Below are 18,703 nucleotides of genomic sequence, written 5' to 3' on the forward strand. Positions count from 1 at the left end.
CACACACTCCTCCTCACCCAGCCTCCGCCATTGTGAAAATGACGTACACGTTCTTCTCCACCACTGCAAAACGCTGCCGTCACTATGTTTACATACGAGAGAATCCGCGCCCCCCAGCGGCCCAGACGGGTACTGCGTCCACTTGGAGAAGTGTGGTGGGGTATTATGACCATGTGGTGCCTGGTGCAAACAGCCATGACATCACATGGAGAGGAAGTTAAAACTACTGAACTAGATCGTGATAGAATAACATATATGATGCAGCCAGCTGTTTAAATCCTGCTCTGACTGCCCTTATTTTATATAAGTACCTTACATGTCGACTTATTATTCTATATGTATCATATATCTATTTGTATAACTCTAACTTGAGGCCGATGTCACTCAGATGACAAGAACTTGACAAGTTACAGTCACATTGTGAAATGTAAAATCTGAAGTAGGTAGGGAGATGCAAATTCCACTGATGTAATACTCAAGTCCACCACTAGGTGCAGACAAACAGACAGAAACTAATCCTGCATTGTACAAAAATTGGATACTGGTTTTGTACTTTCATTTATCTTTTTAATACAACACATCGATCAATCGATTAATTGTATTCTACAACACGTGGAATTTAAATTGAATAGCTAGACTAAAGAATTTATATATTTTTAAGTATTTTATTGAGAGGAATAAAGTATACAAGTCATGTACAAGAGACTTTTTTGTCCCTTAATCTGTGAAAACTGTAAATATGTTTTTTGTTTGTTTGTTTTGTTTTGTTTACATGTGATCAACCCTGTTGTAAACATCCACCTCCCTGTAGCGTAGGTATAATCTCCCAGCCTGGGAGGAAGAAGAGGAAAGTTGATGAAACACTTTTGTTGACAGGTCAAAAAATAAAGTTATGACAGATCCTTAAGTTTGTAGCAGAGGCACCATGCTCAGTGTAGTCGAGCATGATGTGAACCATCTGATCAGGTGAATTTATCCCAGAACTGAAAGACACAGACAGAGACACGTGCCTTGAAAGAAGGTCTTACTACACTCATTCTCCTGTATTCAAATATTTTATATATCTCATTATATCTCATGCAAACTTTGGCTGAGGTCTCCCCAAGGAGTATAATCATGAGAACTGCTGCCATGGGGCAGGGGCGGCTCATGGGTTTGGCAGGCTGTGTCGTGATGGCAGAACTTCAACCACCTATTCATTGCACAATATCTAATAATATGTAAATTTATTCATAACCATTTCAAATTAAATATTTAATAAAATAAAATTAACTAATTAAATAATCACATCCTGCGCAGAAGCCCATTGATCAGGAATTGCGCGCGCATGTGTTTATTTTTTATTCATTTAATTTAATTTTTCTTTTTTTATATTTAATTAATTTAAATGTACATAGTGTAATATATTTTGCAATTAATAGGTGTTTTAAATCCTGCCAATTTTAAGAGTTCAGTATATTGCCGGCGCGAAGATAAGAAAGATCAGGGATCGAACCCGCAACCTTCGTGTTAAAGAACAACAACTCTAAGAAATAGGCAAAACCGCCTGTTGACTCCCACAAGGAACTAAACACCATAAGAAGATGGACAAATTATCGTGTGTGTGTGTGTCTGTGTCCTCATCATCATACTTGTGTGCCCCCTTGGGTATAATGGTATAATCCACACAATGGGCAAGTCCGAACCAGCAGCTGCAGAATGGAGAGGACCTGTCAAAGAGGAGTCCTTGTTTAATAATGCAACAGTGGTGCAAAGTTCAAACCTTTTGTTGGCACTGTTGTGTACAATGATGAAATCCGGTGTCAAAAAACCCTGCCAAACTGTATTTATTTACATTTTTGTTAAAGATTTAAACGTGAAAGTAAAGCAGTGTGTTTTGTAAGTATTTACTATATTATTGTCTGACTATAAAAAACTGTGCTGGAAAGTCAATAAAGTCGGTGGGGAACAGGTTGTCTTTTTGTGAGTTCTAGTGAAGCCATTGCAAAGTTGACGATCATTCAGCAGGTGAGTCAGCTGAGACAAGAAGAAGAGAAGACGTTCAAACTACTACGTTTGGGACAAATAATATTTTGTCACAGTTCAGCTTTACAAGGTCATTCCCATCATCTCCCCAGTACAGTCAGTACCTTGTCTCTAATCCTGAAAAAGCAGAAAGAGAGGAGCAAGTTTCACATCACAGGGATTTTTAATTGAGTGACCACATTATAAAATGAGCAAACATCCAAATATGTAAATGTCCATACCACCTACTCTTGGTAAAATAAGAGATAAATATGTGTGAATAAAGATTCAGTTATAAGTTATAACGTTTTACTTCCTGTCAGTTTATTGTGGTGCGATCATACATAAATCACCTTTAGATAATAATAACACAATAGCAGTTGTTGAAAATAAAACAAAACAAGAAGAAAGAAATAACGTCCAGGGATTATCCAAATTACACAATTCTTTAAATGTACTGTAGGGGCAGTAGTGAATGAGAATGGTGATTTGACCGGTGTTATGGTGATGTTTGTATCCCCTTTCAGATTATGTGTCTCCAGCCTTCACCTGAGCCCAGCACATAGACGGTGCCACCCGCGATCACAACATTCACCACCGAGGGGGGCGCTATCAAACGGACACGTGTTGGGGAGAACTGGGAACAGAATTCGACGTGACACCGGAAGTAGATAGGAGGAAGCGGAAGAACAACAACAAGAAGTAGAAGAAGAAGACGCTAACCTCCGCTAGCTAGCTAGCTACTGCTGGGAAGTAGCGACAACATAACCAGGTATTGTGAACTAAGTGTCGCTTCTAGTGGTGTGAGGTTGTAGATTCAACACAATAAGAGACAATGGAACAGAATAGTGTTTGTTCCGGGCGTGTGTGTTCGATTTAAATACTCGTCAAGGCGAAAGTTGTCTTTGTTTTCATCCGTGTTGACGAAAATCAGGCTTCAATGTTGTGTTTATATTCGAAGGCCCCAGATATTGTGACTTTGATTTCCGGTGTCGCGTTTGCTGTCAAACTGAAGAATAAATCACTCGCACTGTTGTGACGTTGTGTAGTTGTTCTTGTTCGTGAGTTAAAAATGATAACTTGTGACGTGACAGCGTAGCTAATCTCTTCTGCTCCAGGGTCACGATGAGTTATCCAGAGAAGCAGGACGAGATAACGAGGGACGAGTGGATGGATAAACTCAACAATGTCCACATCCAGAGAGCCGATATGAACCGGCTCATCATGAACTACCTGGTGACAGGTGAACCAGCTTTGTTTCTCACATGCAGATCAGTTCTATGTGGTGGCTGAATGTGGAATATGCAGGGTTCTTTTCTAAATCCACGGTTTCTGTTCAAACAGAGGGCTTCAAAGAGGCAGCAGAGAAATTCCGGATGGAGTCGGGGATCGAGCCCAGTGTGGATCTGGATTCTCTCGATGAACGGATTAAAATCCGAGAGATGATCCTGAAGGGACAGATCCAGGACGCCATCGCGCTGATCAACAGTCTGCACCCGGAGCTGCTGGATACTAACCGTTACCTCTACTTTCACCTACAGGTAAAATTCCAACACATGTTGTGAAAGCGTGTTCGTTTATCCTTTAAGAGAAGAAGAGCCGAACTCGGTTTGCTCAATCAAGTATTTATTTAGGAAACAATGAACAGGTTACAGCAAAGCAATGGGCTTCCACACACTAGTTGTATTAGAGCGCCACAAACATCCGGCGTCTGTCCATTTTATAATAGTAGATCTTCGTTCCTCCCTCCTCGGAAGTACGCAGGCGCAGTCCATCCTCCTGGCTTTTGGAATACGGAAGTGACAAGGAGCCACTCACAATGACGCTTCTAGTTGCTCGGCAACCTGTTCACGTCATGAAACGCCATGAGGCCAAACAATATAATGAATTGGAGAAAAGATTATTATGTTTTCTGCTATAGCAAAACAATCCTGACTGTGTAAACATTCGCAACAACTGAACCCAACAATGTCATACTGACTTTGCCCGAGAAGGGACAGCTCCTGGAACTCTGTCTGATGTCGAATGCAGCTAAGGAAATTATGCTTTAATACAGAAGTTAGAAATGAGATCAAGTTAACGTACATTATTAACACCAAACAGCAAAGGTTATTATTTAATCATTTGTATGAAGCCTAATATCTAGCTAAAACTATTTCTAGCTTTATTTGGTTGGAATTCTGTCAACACAGACTATAGTTAAAAATTTGAAATCCTAACAATGTCATTCGCCTGAATATTGCTCAAGTCTTTTTCTTTTCACTCAACGCTGCAGTCGTGTTTTTTGTTTCGCGTTCACAGCAGCAGCATCTGATCGAGCTGATTCGTCTGAGGGAGACCGAAGCTGCTCTGGAGTTTGCCCAGGCTCAGCTAGCGGAGCAGGGGGAGGAGAGCCGAGAGTGTCTGACGGAGATGGAGAGGACACTGGCCCTGCTGGCGTTCGACAACCCGGAAGAATCCCCTTTCGGAGATCTGCTGAATATGATGCAGAGACAGAAGGTGAGGTCAAAGCATGTTGTTAAAGCGATGTTAGTGTTTATGTGCTGGGTGAAGAGCCAAATACATGTTTTTGATCAAGTTGTTAATCTTTAGTTACTGGCTGTGGACTTTTTCTGCCGCATGATGACAGTAGAATCTTATTATTAGAGCTGCACCTATCGATTATTATTTTATTGATTTATCAAGTAATCGAATGATTGATTTTTCGATAAATCAAACGGTTATTTTTTATTACTCAATTAATATAATGTATTCATCCAAAATTTATTTAAAAAACTTCTGTAATATATATTTCGATATCTTATCTTCTCTTAAATAGAAACAATTATAGGATAATTTATCTAATGTAGAACTGTCAAATAGTTATGGCCAATACCATGGGCTGAAGATCAGAAGGTTTCGGTCTGTGCTTCCTCTCATTTGCACCCAAATGAGAGTGCAACATATTCTATAGGATCCACTGTTCAGTAGAGAACGTATTCGAAGCAGTTACATGTGCGTGCGTTTGTCTTTCAGGTGTGGAGTGAAGTAAATCAGTGTGTCCTCGACTATGAAAACAGAGAGTCAACCCCCAAGCTGGCCAAGCTCCTGAAACTCCTGCTGTGGGCTCAAAACGAACTTGACCAAAAGAAAGTGAAGTATCCCAAAATGACAGACCTCAGCAAGGGAACAATCGAAGACCCCAAATAAGGACCCCCAGAGAAAACATACCACAGCATGATAAAACGGACACATTTCCTTAATCTATTTATACCCCGACAAACTGACTCGTAGAGTACAACCTTTTCTTTTTGTAAGGGTTGCTTTTTGATACTTAAGTAAGGTAGAATGTGCAAACTGGAGTAATGGCATTTTAAAAGGAACTCTCACACTAAAATAGCACACATACCATTATTTTGCTTGGTATTTAAATATTTGTTTAAATAAAATTGGTTTATTTCAGTTACACTAGGTTTTTCTGTCTGTTGGCAGGGAAAGTTGTTTGCATAGGAGGGTGTGAATAAAGCCTAAATTAGGCTGTCACGTTCTGTGTGTGACCACTTAGAAGAGGGGTTGATGTTCAGGGGGAGAGTTGGGGGGGGGCTCAGTGTGCACTGCCTCAAATAAACGTTTTCCTTACAAAAAACCATCCACATTTCAGCGAGTAGTCTGTCAGCTTGTGCTCTTCTGTTACAGGAACAGCCAAAGAAAGATACTTTGGATGTTTCAAGCTACTGTGACATTGAAAAAGGAAATTCCTAGATTCATATTTCATTATTGCTTAAAACCTTATGAAAAGATGCAGCTAAGAACGGAGAAAACATCAAGCTGTACATCGTAGTAGCAGTTATCAGGTAGGATAAGGCAAGATTCCTGGGAAGCTATAAACTTTGCAGCATTCTGCGACTGTGCGAGCTTCAAGGCGACCTCAGTTTCATACTGTTGTCAAACATCACAAGCGATATTCAAAAATGTGAATGGTGATAAATCTGTGTCCACAGACATGGAGATACTTTTACTGATGCATTATTTACATGTATGGAATAAGTAGCTCTTTTGCAAAATTTGATGTGCTTTTTTTTTTTTTGCTGGTATATTATTTTGCAATAAAAGTGAATTTTTAAACTGGACCAGGTATCAAGAACGTGGTGTTGCTGTGAAGTATATTCATTTACTCAGGTACTGCACTTATGTACAGATTGGAAGTTTGTATTCAAGCACTTGGTTTAGAAAAATAAAAATGCATATCTGGACTAATTAAAGAGCATGTCTTTCAAAAACCATGATCAGTGCCTTGTTAATGATTGATATACTCAGTAACCAAAGCAATTTGACCAGCCACACGATTAAAATTACATTTATATGATAATGAATCTAACACCCAATGACAGGAATAGTTATATATTACCAGGCCTAACTCATTGAGGTCAGTCAAATGATCCACTACCACAAGGATAAACAAAACAACCTGACAATGCCTTTGTGTGGCAGCCAGTGCTACCAGGGAATCTGTGATATTTATTTATTAAAAAGAAAAAATATCCTTTATTTAGGTAGAGGAGTGCAGTGACTCACACCTCCTTTGATGTCCCTGTGTGCATGTTCCAGTTCTGACCTTTTCTCTTTCATCTACCTCCCTGCTGATCCCTCCTGCTGATTCAAGCGTGATATCTACTTGATTTTAAAGTTGTGTCTCATCCTGATTCAAAAGTTGATCACACCTGCTGATTATAAAGTTCTCTCTCATCCTGATTGAAAAGGGAATCCTCATCCTGATTTTAAAGTTATACCTCGTCCTGATTTTAAAGAGATCCCCTCGCCTAAATTAAAAGTGATATCTCCTCCTGATGTAAAAGTTAACCATGCTGTTACTCTAACACATCCACACACTGGCAGGACAGATGCTAATATCATTAACATTAACATTGTTGTATGATAAGCAAAAAAATCATTAGTCATGTCTTTTGCAGAAAAGGCTTCAGAGGATGAAGACTTACTGTTTGCATTTGAGTTTTTTCTTTTAATTTCTCAACTCCTTTTCTTTTTATTATGTGTTCTTATTTTGTATAAAACTACAACTATGAGAGTTTTTTAATATATTTTATGATGGAATGCAGATCATTCTATAACACGTGTTTGCAAACAGCCTCTTCACACAGTTCAGCTCCTTCAGTCCAGGCTCCATCACCGTCTTCCTCATCGGTGGGGACTTACAGCAGAACTCATCTTCCTCATCTTCCTCATCCTTTCTATATATAACTATACAAACTGCCTCGTCATGGTTGGACACGAAGGGGCCTCAGCCAGATGCTTCTCTGGTGACACACAGTAATGTCTGCAGCCGGCTGACTCAGGTCAACACTCCAGGATCGCTGAAATCACTTCCTGATGAGCCCCTACCGGTGAGAAGGAGAACTGCGGGGCTGAGCTGGAGGAGGAGGAGGCTGGGGGAGAAAAACTGACACGTGGATTACTCCTCCTCGGGCATCACGAACACCACTCTTCCTCCTCCAGCTCCTCCAGCTCCTCCAGCTCGCTCCTCTTCCTCCTCTTCCTCCTCTTCAGGTCATGGATCCACACGGAGCAAAGCAGGGATAAGATCGCGAAGAGCCTCCTGCGTCCTGCGTCCTGGTCCGAGCGTAAAGAGACTCAAAGTAAAACCTCGACTGACAGAAAAGGAGAAGGAGAAGAAGGAGGAGGAGGGGGGGCCGCCGTTTACCTCGCGTTGAATGGCAGTTATTCAAAAGTATGGCAAGAACTGTAGTCCAGATTTGGTCTGTCACAAGGAGAACGGTCCGCCAGAGAAGAGCGGAGTCCCGGCGGGTCACAAGAAGTGGCCCGAGCACAACACCCACTGGCCCAGGTAACGTTGCTCTATCCGAACCCCTGGTCCTCTATTCTGCTGCTGCTCGCTTGTTGTGTTCTCCAGGTTCCAGCAACTCGTCCCACTGGTGCAACTCTTGCATATTAACCTTGAACATGTCTGGTACTCTGATAGTTTTACAACTCGATTTCCTGGTAATTCTAAAAAACTCCTGCAGCACAAACAGAGAGAGTGACATCAGTGGTGTTACAGTCAAGGTCCAGTGCTCTTGAGATGTAAGCTGCAGGGCCAAATGGTTTATGAGTAAGGAAGTGAGACATGTTCCCTTTGTTAAAAACTAATTACAGTACAAAAAACTTGTAAAGATAAGACAAGATTAGATAAAATCGGATAAAAGGTACCTTTTATTTTTAATCCGTAGAGGAAATTCACAGATGACACAGCAGCACAAGACAGTAGCAGCTCAATGGTAGTAAGAATAAAAGTCAAAAATAGAAATGTTATTTACAAAAAAGCAGAAGTAATGCTACACATACAAACAAGGCTGTTGTTTCAAAGATCTGCGATACGGAGATGGGGATCAAAGTTATGTTCATGTGCAATTTGTCCATTCTTTCTAATATAGTGAGTGTAAAATGTGCGGGAGTACTTTCCTGGAATAGTTTTTCAGTGTAATTTATTTATTATATTGTTGTGACATCATATTTTTAAAGGAATTTCCCTGTGGGCATATCGTAGAAACTCTCATACCTCAAGTATTAGGAGGCATTTTGGCCGATAGTGAATAGTCGGCAACCAAACTGGTTTAGGTGGTTCCCTCCTTTTAGTTATATAAGCTCTGAACTAATTTTGTGTCCAGATGTTGCCTTCATCCTCCATCTGTTTATTATCTGCACAACTTATCCTTTATCCAGCTGACATTGAGCCAGAGGTGGGCTATGGCTACACCCTGGAGAGGTCACCAGTGCATCTCAGGGCCAACATACAGGGACAAACAACCATTCACACTAACATTGACATCTATGGATAATTTAGAGCCTCCAATTAACAGAACTCATATCCCCATGCCATTGGACTGTGGGAAAAAGGTGGAGATGATGAAACCCACACAAACTCCACACAGAGAGACCCCGCTCGAGCTGGGATTCAAACCAGGAGACCTCTTGCTATGAGGCAACGGTGCTGGGATGGACTCAGGCTCGATCTGCTCAACCAAACTCGAATAACTTCCATTCTCCTCCCGTGCAGGCCGGTGGCGAGGGTGTGGACGGTGGTGCTGCTGTTCGGGACGTGCCTCCTCTACTGCGCCCGCGTGGCGATGCCCATCTGCTCCGTCAGCATGGCGGAGAAGTTCAACTGGACCAAGAGGGAGTCGGGCATGGTGCTGGGCAGCTTCTTCTGGGGCTACTGCTTCACCCAAGTGCTCGGAGGCTACGTCAGTGACAGGTAGGAAACTGGGTCATGTTGAGATCCGACCCCATTCTGACCGTGAAACTTGTTTTTAATTTGTCTCTGGTTTTAACCTCCTGCTCATCAAACTGCCAGTTGTGTTAGCTTACTCCAAAAACAGATAATGTAATAAATACACGTTTTAATTGTATAATCACAAACAGATGTATTTTTTTCACTGATGTGCTAAGTTATCCTAGAGATCACCGTTCTGCTCAAACCCTCTGAATGAGATAAGCCTCTATCTGAGCAGTCAGGGGGTAAAACTAATACAGGCTGTGTCCTTTGTTTACAGAGTGGGAGGTGAGAAGGTCCTCCTGCTGTCGGCAGCGGCCTGGGGCTCGATGACAGCCTTCACACCCATCCTGGCTCAGTTCTGCTCCCAGCCCATCTTCTCCATGACACTGGCTCGCTTTCTCATGGGCCTGCTGCAAGGTCAGAGGTGCTGCATGAATCACGAGCTGAGATCACGTCAGTGACGAGGCATAATTGCTCTTTGCAGACCTGATAAAGATTGGTCTGCTTAAAGTCTGGAAGGATGACATTCTCAAGAGTCTGTTGTTTCAGTACGTCCATGGGTCTTAAGTGTGTGGCTCCTAAATTTCCCTCAGGATCAATAGAGTATCTATCGCTCTATCAATCGCTCTATCTATCTATCTATTGTGGTTTCAAATATCACACTCAAATCAACAAATTACACAAGCAGAACTTGTTGCTGTGAGTAATCCAGAATGTGGTTGGACTTGTCATTTGTCAAGATGCTAAACCATCTTCATCTATGTCGTCTATATTTAGATTTAGTTTTCTTTGTCCTTTGTTCTCTCATTTTTTCATCTGTCCTGTGCTAGAAGCGTCATCATCCCTCGGGGAATCCAGCCGAGGATCGTCCGCTGAGTTCTCACATGGACTTCTTCTGAATATCTAGGGACTTTATACTTAGAGGCCAGGTGGAGAAAGTCCGCAGAAACTGCAGAGTCTCTCACTTGGACATGAACGTTCACACATACATCTGCTCCAGAGAGAATTTGTTCTACCTGCGGAGTTCAGTTTCCTTTTTAAAGCCCTCAAACGACTAAAACTGATGTAAATTGTATGTATCCATTAAGAAGAAAAATGGGAAAGTCATAATAATAATAATACCTTTTTCATAATTCACATTTGGCAGTCTCGTGTTCATCACAGGCCTCATTGCAAGATTATTTGTGCTCTAAAATAAAATATTTTAAATTAGCATTTTTATATAAAGAGGAAGATGATGACCATCACCTTTATTGATTAACCACACAATGTATAGACCTCTGTTGGTGACCTTTATGAACTACAACATCAGTGACATTCACCATCTTTACTTTCTTTGCCTTGAGATCATAAATCAACATTCTTCGTTTGTGAGATCCTAAAACTTTTGGCAGCAAGTTTTTATTGCACAATTAAAATATCAGCGGCTCCCATGTCTGGATGACAAACACTAAATCACTTCCTTAAACATTCACTATGTTACACGTCCAAAATCTGTAATTCCCCTCAGATTTTACATTCGTTTTGTGTGTCGCAGTCCTCAATTATTTTGAGGACTTCTTCCTAAACTTTGGCTGATGTTGTTTTCTGTGTTGATCTTAGGAGTTCATTACCCCTCCCTTGCGAGTCTGTGCTCTCAGAAGGTGGTGGAAAGCGAAAGAGGCTTCCTCATGAGCACTGTGGGTAGCGGCTCCTATCTGGGGTGAGGCAACTGTTATGCAATAAGTGTTTGTCACAAAAACCCCTGTTGTAATGTGCAAAGATGAGGTGATTTTACGGTTGTGTCTATTGTGATGTCACAATCACTTCTAATACATGTTTCTGTTTGGAACTGGTAGTTTTATATCTGTATCCAGTTGCATAGACAGCTTTATTGTACTATTTCTTCAGCTCGGCTCATGACATGCATGTGCATAATTATGTACGTTACTGTCTCGAAACATATTTTTACGAGGGTGTGTTTGCCTGACTTGTCGTGTCTTGTCATGACCCCTGTTTCCTCCCCCAGAACTCTCCTGATCGGAGGGGCCGGCTCCCTCATGTTGGACCTGTACGGCTGGGAGAGTGTTTTCTATATTACCGGCCTCCTCTCAGTGTTGTGGTCCTACTTCATGTGGAAATATCTACTCAAAGGAGAAGGCAAGCAAGGCTTTAAACTGTTTGCATACCCCTATCCTGCGGCTTCTTATTTGTATAATTAGAGTCAGTGTCCTCTTGGAAGCCCACGTGACTGTGCCTGTGGGTTTTCTGCAGGGCCTATCATCACCCTGGAGTCCCTGGGAAGCGGTGGGCCCCAGTCCAAACTGACAAAGAGACACTGGTTGCGGCTCCTCAAACAACCTGCAGTCTGGTGAGATAACCACAAAGGACACGTGTGTGTGTGGTTGTGAGCGCGTTTTCAAGCCTCGCTTTTGTGAATGTGTGTATTTTGCTTGGCTGTTTGTTTGATCTTAAATGCAAATGATTGAGCAACTGTTGTTTAGTTTGTTTCGCAGACCTTGAGTCTCCTGTGATATTGTGGCTCTGTTACAGCAACATGCAAAACCTGAAATTCCACTTTAATTATTGTGTTTTGCAACCATGGAAATGAGAGTTAGAGGCTGGTTTAGAAAGAATAATGTGAGGAGGGAGGATTGTGGAATTGTATAATAACATGTCCCAGTTTTGGCAGATAGCCCTGTCATGTGATTTCTGTTTCTGTGGACACGGATCCAGTTTTTTATACGTGCATATTTACATCTGCTGTTGTCTCAGCTGTCTGTCAATGTCTCCGGAGTTGAGTTCCTCCATCTTCTTCGGGTCTGTCCACATGACCAAGATATTTCCGCACGTCAATGAAGCTGATAGGCTCCATTCTCAGCAACACAAAGAACCTCTGTGGTTTCATTTAGTTTTATCTGACCCACCTTGAGAGAAACAGATTAGAAGAAAGTTCTATGGCTCCGTGATGCCTTTCTCCACACGGTACTTACCTTTATAATCATTATAGACAGGAAAATCACAGATGACTATCGAACAGAGTGTGTTTAAACAAACAGGACTTGTGAGCAGATAAGCTTTGGTAAACACAAATGTGGCTGCAATGCACTTTTTTATGACAGTTTGTCTCTTGTCGTTTGCTGAACAGTGCCGTGATCGTTACACACCTTTGCACAGCCAGCACCTTCTTCACTCTTTTGTCCTGGCTGCCAACTTTCTTCAGAGACACTTTCCCGGACGCCAAGGTAAAGACGCCTTCTTCACATATTTGACGTCAAAGTGACAGGATGTAATAACGAAAGACTACGCCTTGATTTAACAAGACAAATCATCTACAGTCTGGCTCAGTGCTTTATTGACCTGCTGTCTCCTTAAATAAATAAAAGACTACACCTTTGTTTCAGAGGTCAAAGAGACCACAGTAGTTCCTGGGCCTCTGTGACATTATACTCAGGAAACAGCATTTGCTGGTTTTCTACTTGTACATAAAGATGGACAACAGGTCGCCACCACCTCCCACTATCAGGGAAATTAAGTGTGTGTTTGTCTCATGACATTGCACCAATTTTTTAAAGCCTCAAATAACTAATTAAACCAAACTTACTGCAAACATGAGCACTTGAGCATTTATCAGTGTATCAAGGACTTTCTTGTCCATGTCCCATCCACTAACATTGAGGAGGCAGGATTTATGACACCGGGAGGCGATTAGAGCAGGTCCTCATGTTTTTTTCAGTAGTCCAAACTGGACAAACTAAAAACCATTTGAGTTTTTATGACAAATGAAGGCTACCACAGGTTCTACTTCATGTCTGGAAGGGGAGGGTGAGGGTGAGGGGTGTTCACCTGCAACGCCCAACTCCACCACTAGATGTCACAAAATTCTACATACTGAACCTTTAACACGCAGTAGTGTTCGGCATTCTAATTTAGCATCTTATTATACTATCATTTGCTAATCAGCACTGAGCACAGAATGCCGCTAAGGTTGATGGGAAGGTTTTGCAAGTGTTTGGTCATAACCAGGAAGAGTTTTTTCTCTCTCTAAATAAAAAAACTTTACGTTCTGGTGGCGCTGGATGAAATCTGATCTAAAATTCCTTACAGTCAACATTTCACAGTTTTGTGTGACGAGGTTGTAAAAGTAGATTAAAAAAAAACTCAGCCAATCATGTCCGCAGCACACAATGACTTGAGCAAAACGGCCCAAAACTCAGTGTTCCTGCTAGTGTCTCTTCAAGTTCATTCATGCCCAGAATATGTTTTGTCCCCGCAGGGTTGGGTGTTCAATGTGATTCCCTGGTTAGTGGCCATCCCCTCCTCCCTCCTCAGTGGCTGCCTGTCTGACCACCTCATCAGTCAAGGTAGAGGACCTGATATCACTCACAAGTTTAAATGTATTTAGTTATTGTTAAGCCAGTTGTGTAATTCTCTGTTCTAACTTCTCTTTTGTTCCCCTCAGGCTTCGATACGGCCTCAGTGAGGAAGCTGATGCAGGTCCAATATTTGTCATGATTATTCTGTGTGTGTGTGTCAACTTTCTATTCTCATTGTGTGGTTAATCCCTCTCCTCTTGTACATTATGAAATCTGTTCGATTTTGATGTATGTGGTTTACTTGTGCATTCATCCATCTGTTAGTTCTTCTCCATGGGTGTGTCCAGTGTGTTTACCCTCCTTCTATGTGGCAACAACACCTTCCCTTGGGCTGTAGCATTTGTGTCTGCCACCATGGGCCTCACCACCTTCAGTCACAGGTACCGGCCGCCACAATGTCCTCACACTCCTTCGTCTCTAACCCTGAAACAACAAGCTCTTTTTAGATTTCAATGTGTTGGTCCACAAGGGTCAGTTTGTCAGTTTAATGTTCTGTCAATTTCAGTTTTTTGCCCAATCAGTGACTATAAGTCATTGATTTGTCTTTGTTTTGTACAGTCGTGTGTCAAACATTTAGGTATAATTGTCATAGGTAGGACTTTTTTATTCTTAGGGTATTTGCCTTCCAAAAAACGGTTAATTCTCAATATGGGTAATTTCCAGAATCCTCTCAGTATTCTTCAAATATTTAAATTATCATTAAATGTATAATTTAAACTGTAAGTATGTGTCCTTGACTTTATGCCAAGGGAGGGACAAACACGTGTGCAAGAACATACTAAGTCAGGGCGTGTAAGCGCTTGTGTTCGAAGTGATACTGTGTCAGAAAGTATGTACAAGTTTGAGGAAGTGTCAGGTTTTTAAAACCTTTTTTACAGTTATTCTGAACTGGTGTTATTTTTGTCAATAAATGTTATTGTGATTATATTATATTGTAGTAGTGTTGTGATATTTTTAAGTATTAAAATAATGAGTATTTATTAGTCATATGATTTGTACAACATAAGATACACTTTTCTTATGTTAAAAAATACCAGATTATTATTATTTCTACGACTGCAATATTTTTCATATTCCTCCAACAACTGGACCTTTTAAGTTTGATCTGTGCTAGTAACAATGTTCGAGACAGTTGATAGTTTAGCACATTATGAGTAATGATATGATAATTGTGATAATATAACAATGATTTTACTTCATGTCCACAGTGGGGTGTCTGTAAATGTTCAAGATCTTGCTCCATCCTGTGCTGGAGCCCTCTTTGGTAAGTATGAAAGATTTTTTCATTAACATAAATCTATTTATCACTGACCTGCCTGAAGTTTTAAATCTAACATGTGTGTATCTTCATTCCTCTTCCAGGTGTTATGAATACATGCGGTGCTTTCTCAGGTGAGACAAATATCTGTGATAAATGTTTCAGCGTCAGCTTCTAAAGGATTGTGTTTTTCTTGCCTTTAACAATCTATAATGTGAAATTATTCATTGACGTCTCTAAATTTCAAACCCGTCACCGTGGCTCATGTGCGATGCATATTTCATCAAGGGAGCGTGATTGAGTTTGTGTCAGATGAATAATAGAGGGAGCGGAGGATGACAGGTGTGGTCCTGTGAGGGACGCGGAGCGGACTGCCACACTTTTGGAAAACTAAAGTGAACTACCACATGGAAGCTTGTGTGTGCTGCCTTTGTGATAACGTGTTACTCAGTGCGACCGGGTGTGTGTTTCTGTCCAGGGGTCCTACTGGTGTATTTCTCGGGGTATCTCATCGAGGCCACAGGCTCGTGGGCGTCTGTGTTCGCCCTCATCACTACAGTCAACCTGCTGGGCCTCTGCACCTTCCTGGCGTTCGCCGAGGCCCGGCGGATGGACATTGACTGTAGTAAGGTGCGCCACCACAACATCCACATCTAGATCGTTAGTCATCACAGCCACCGGAGTGCCATTCCTCAAGGGAGAGTGTGACCTTGGGCGACCGGCAGCTGGGACACGATTCACTTTGGAGAACTCAGCCAATGGACGGAAAGCGGCGCATTGGAGGGAGCGTGCATACAACACCTGGAAAAACGGACGGGTCTGGTTAAAGGAGCACTGCAACAGTTACTGATAAGCACACAGCAGAGTCGGCACAACGACGAATCACACGGAGCAAAGAGCAAAACATGGCAGTGTTAGTAGATGCTCGGACAGTTCAGGGAGGAGGTGGAGTGGGAGAGAAAGAAATCAACGCAGCGAGCGGGTTCTTATACGGTTGCTGGCCCGCTGTTTACACCTGTTCCAGAATGTGTGACCCGAGACTGTTGTTGGAAAGCAGCGGCTCGCTCTCGGTGTGTCGTTGTGTGTTGGAGGAGCTTTGAGACTGATGGATATGTGAGACAGCTGCGACAGACCAAGGTGGTGTGTTGTTGCCCTGCAGGGAGACGCTGTGCCAGACGCAGGGAGAGAGTCCAGCCTCTCGGATCCCAAGTCTTTTATTAGTCGAGCCCCACTCACCCCATCTCCACGAGAAGCGTCTGAGTGACAGCTCATTACCCAGCCGCTAATTACACTGCAGGCGCTCTAATGTCCCGTACCATTTGTCTAGCGCATCTCCATGGTTACGAGCTCATCTTTACCGTTACGGCGCAGAGGGGGGGGGGCAACAAGACCAAAGGTTATCTATTATTTTTATTCTCTTTCTATGTGGACGCATGGAAAAGAAATACCTCACTTAATTATTTTTTTGTGCTTTATTTATATGGCTATACGACCTTTTTTGTTAATTTTTTTTTAGAAAAAAAAATAATATATATATTCAGATAGATAAGAGATTAATAACTATTTTGATGGGAAAATGTAAGTTACTGTATAAGTGTGATGGCGTCTGGAAAACTCAATAGAACGTTCTGCAGGTTGAGTATCTTCACTTGTTCTTCTTCTCTGACCGGCACTTTCCCGTCTAAGGAGACAGCATCGGCGGAAATAAAACCGTCCATATAATCATCTCAAACATTTTTTGCGTGAAATAAAATACAAAGTTATTATGGCACTTTACATTATAAAAACTCTTTAGACGGGAAGTGATGTCAGTACATGGGGGGGAGGAGGGATCCCGTCCGCTCGTCATGGCGTTGTGGACAAATCAAAGTTTTCACACTCTGTCTCCTTCTGCCAGTTTTAAATACTATTGTCTCTATGGTTACACACTGATATGATGAATATCGCAGTGTAGAGGAAAGCACCAACAACCACCGTTACTGGAGAGCATTTGTTATCATGTCCTTACTGCAGAGAATGTAGCAGCACAAAACTAGAAAGGATTGTTTCATTCAGCCTTCACGACACAGTTTTGATTTCACGTCATGTTTAGATGCTCACTTGACGCGTGTACCTTTTTTAAATCTATGCATTTTGTATTCTTTGTCTAATTTAAGCAATGAGAGAACTGAGGTCACACAGTGTCAGCGATCATTGCACGTTGCTATTGTTTCCCCGGTTGCTGGAGTTGTGTTGCTTATATGTCGCTTGTCATCGTTGATTACAGACACAGGCACACAGCATTTCCTTGGATATTTTCTAGCGGCACTAGGAAGTGTATCTTTTGGTTGAACATGGTGTCTTTACAATTCTAATATAGGAAATGCCCATTATGGTCAGTGGTTACACAAATATGGGAATAAGAAATCAACTATTGAGCTTGGAATTTCATATCAATGTAATTTTGAATCTGTGCACACACCATGTTTAAACGTGAATGTTGCCTTGACCATTCAGTTACACAATCAAGTCTATTTATATAAAACTGCTGCACAAATGAATGAGCCTTCAACTTTTTCATCGGCCTTTTTTTTTTGAATGCCGCACATTCCTGAGATGTTTAACCCGTCTCAGCAGATATGCATTTATTTCCAGTTGCCTTCACTGCTTGTCCTCTATTTGTGTTACTGTGTCGATGTCGTTCTGCAGAATGTTAAGATTTACACGACAAATAGCTGATGTTCTGTTCACCAACATATCTCACTGAAGGTTCCTGAAAGCCTCACTGACTAATTGATTTTTGATAATGTATAATATATATATAGATATACATGATAAGAAAAAAGGCAAGAATATGCAGTATTCCAATGCTGAGAAATGTTGTATTTAAAAGCATATATTGACTTTGAATAAAAATCTATTTTGTCAGCATTAATGCCTGGCTTCAGTGTGCTGCAGCATGTCTTTTCTCTGTGGTGCCACAGAGAGGCAGTGTGGTATTAATGATGAGAGGAGCTCGTCCAGCCTCATGAAACTGTACAAACACTTTCTGTCTGCAGAACAGAAGCCATCTCTTGTTATCGCTCCGAGACTTTTCATTGAGTTGACTTCAGATTTACAGCAAATATTATCCACAAAAACAAAAGTCTTATCATGCACCTACATTCATAGGTCAAGAATGATAAAAAAAAGGTTCTTTATTAAATCATTAAAAGATCAGTTTATGTGCAGATGAGTTGCCAGTGCTGCACGTGGATCAGCTGCGGAACAGGTTCAGCTGCGGGTTCACACTCTCCGCTCACTGCAGGCCCAGACTCCGGGTCCGAGCCAGCAGGACGTATATGGTGGCACCATATGGCAGGATGCTGTGTGCCATGTTGGCTAGCTGGCACTGCCCACGTGCGAATGGCCAGACGCTTGTCAACCCATCCCACTCCTCCTCATGGGACCGAACGGCTCAGGTTGCCATGGAGACGGGCGGCTTGTGGCTGCCGCGTGGCGATGAAGAGAAAGGGAGGGAGGAGGGGAGGGAGGGAGGGGTCACAAGTGAGTGAAAGTAACAAGTCAGATAGAAGTCAGTGGAGTGGAGTGGAGTTGGCACCGAATTTAGCTTTTAATGCCCAGTTCATTCAAAAACCAGCCCTGGTGTTAAAGAAGTGGTCACTTGCTTATTGGAGTGCTCTCGCTGACACAGAATGGTGTTGTAAAAGCAGACATAATCATGATGAGTGGCCCACTATTTAATTAGCAGAGATGAAACGCTTTGAGGGGAGTGTAAGGGGGGAGACGGGGGGAGATAAACCCTCCCCCAACTTGACGGCGGGGTAAGAGTAACCC

At 42.0% G+C, this 18,703-nt stretch overlaps 2 protein-coding genes across 2 annotated transcripts; both read left to right on the forward strand.

The window, feature by feature from the left end:
- The first annotated feature begins 2,687 nt into the window (after positions 1-2,687).
- On the forward strand, positions 2,688-6,266 carry LOC133004885 (glucose-induced degradation protein 8-B homolog). The gene is made up of 5 exons (XM_061074435.1): positions 2,688-2,776; positions 3,123-3,247; positions 3,349-3,545; positions 4,306-4,503; positions 5,020-6,266. Exons 2-5 carry the CDS (start codon positions 3,130-3,132, stop codon positions 5,191-5,193), a joined length of 687 nt encoding a protein of 228 aa, XP_060930418.1. The 5' UTR covers positions 2,688-2,776; positions 3,123-3,129; the 3' UTR covers positions 5,194-6,266.
- A 1,131-nt stretch (positions 6,267-7,397) lies between these two features.
- Positions 7,398-17,753, forward strand: slc17a9b (solute carrier family 17 member 9b). The gene is made up of 13 exons (XM_061075374.1): positions 7,398-7,846; positions 9,056-9,253; positions 9,552-9,691; positions 10,877-10,976; positions 11,283-11,413; positions 11,528-11,624; positions 12,402-12,498; positions 13,530-13,617; positions 13,716-13,750; positions 13,894-14,009; positions 14,838-14,893; positions 14,992-15,021; positions 15,366-17,753. The coding sequence occupies exons 1-13, from the start codon at positions 7,713-7,715 to the stop codon at positions 15,542-15,544; spliced, it is 1,401 nt and encodes a 466-aa protein (XP_060931357.1). The 5' UTR covers positions 7,398-7,712; the 3' UTR covers positions 15,545-17,753.
- The last annotated feature ends 950 nt before the right edge of the window (positions 17,754-18,703 follow it).

The sequence above is a fragment of the Limanda limanda genome, chromosome 7, assembly GCF_963576545.1.
Source record: "Limanda limanda chromosome 7, fLimLim1.1, whole genome shotgun sequence".
In the NCBI taxonomy this organism is placed as follows: Eukaryota; Metazoa; Chordata; class Actinopteri; order Pleuronectiformes; family Pleuronectidae; genus Limanda; species Limanda limanda.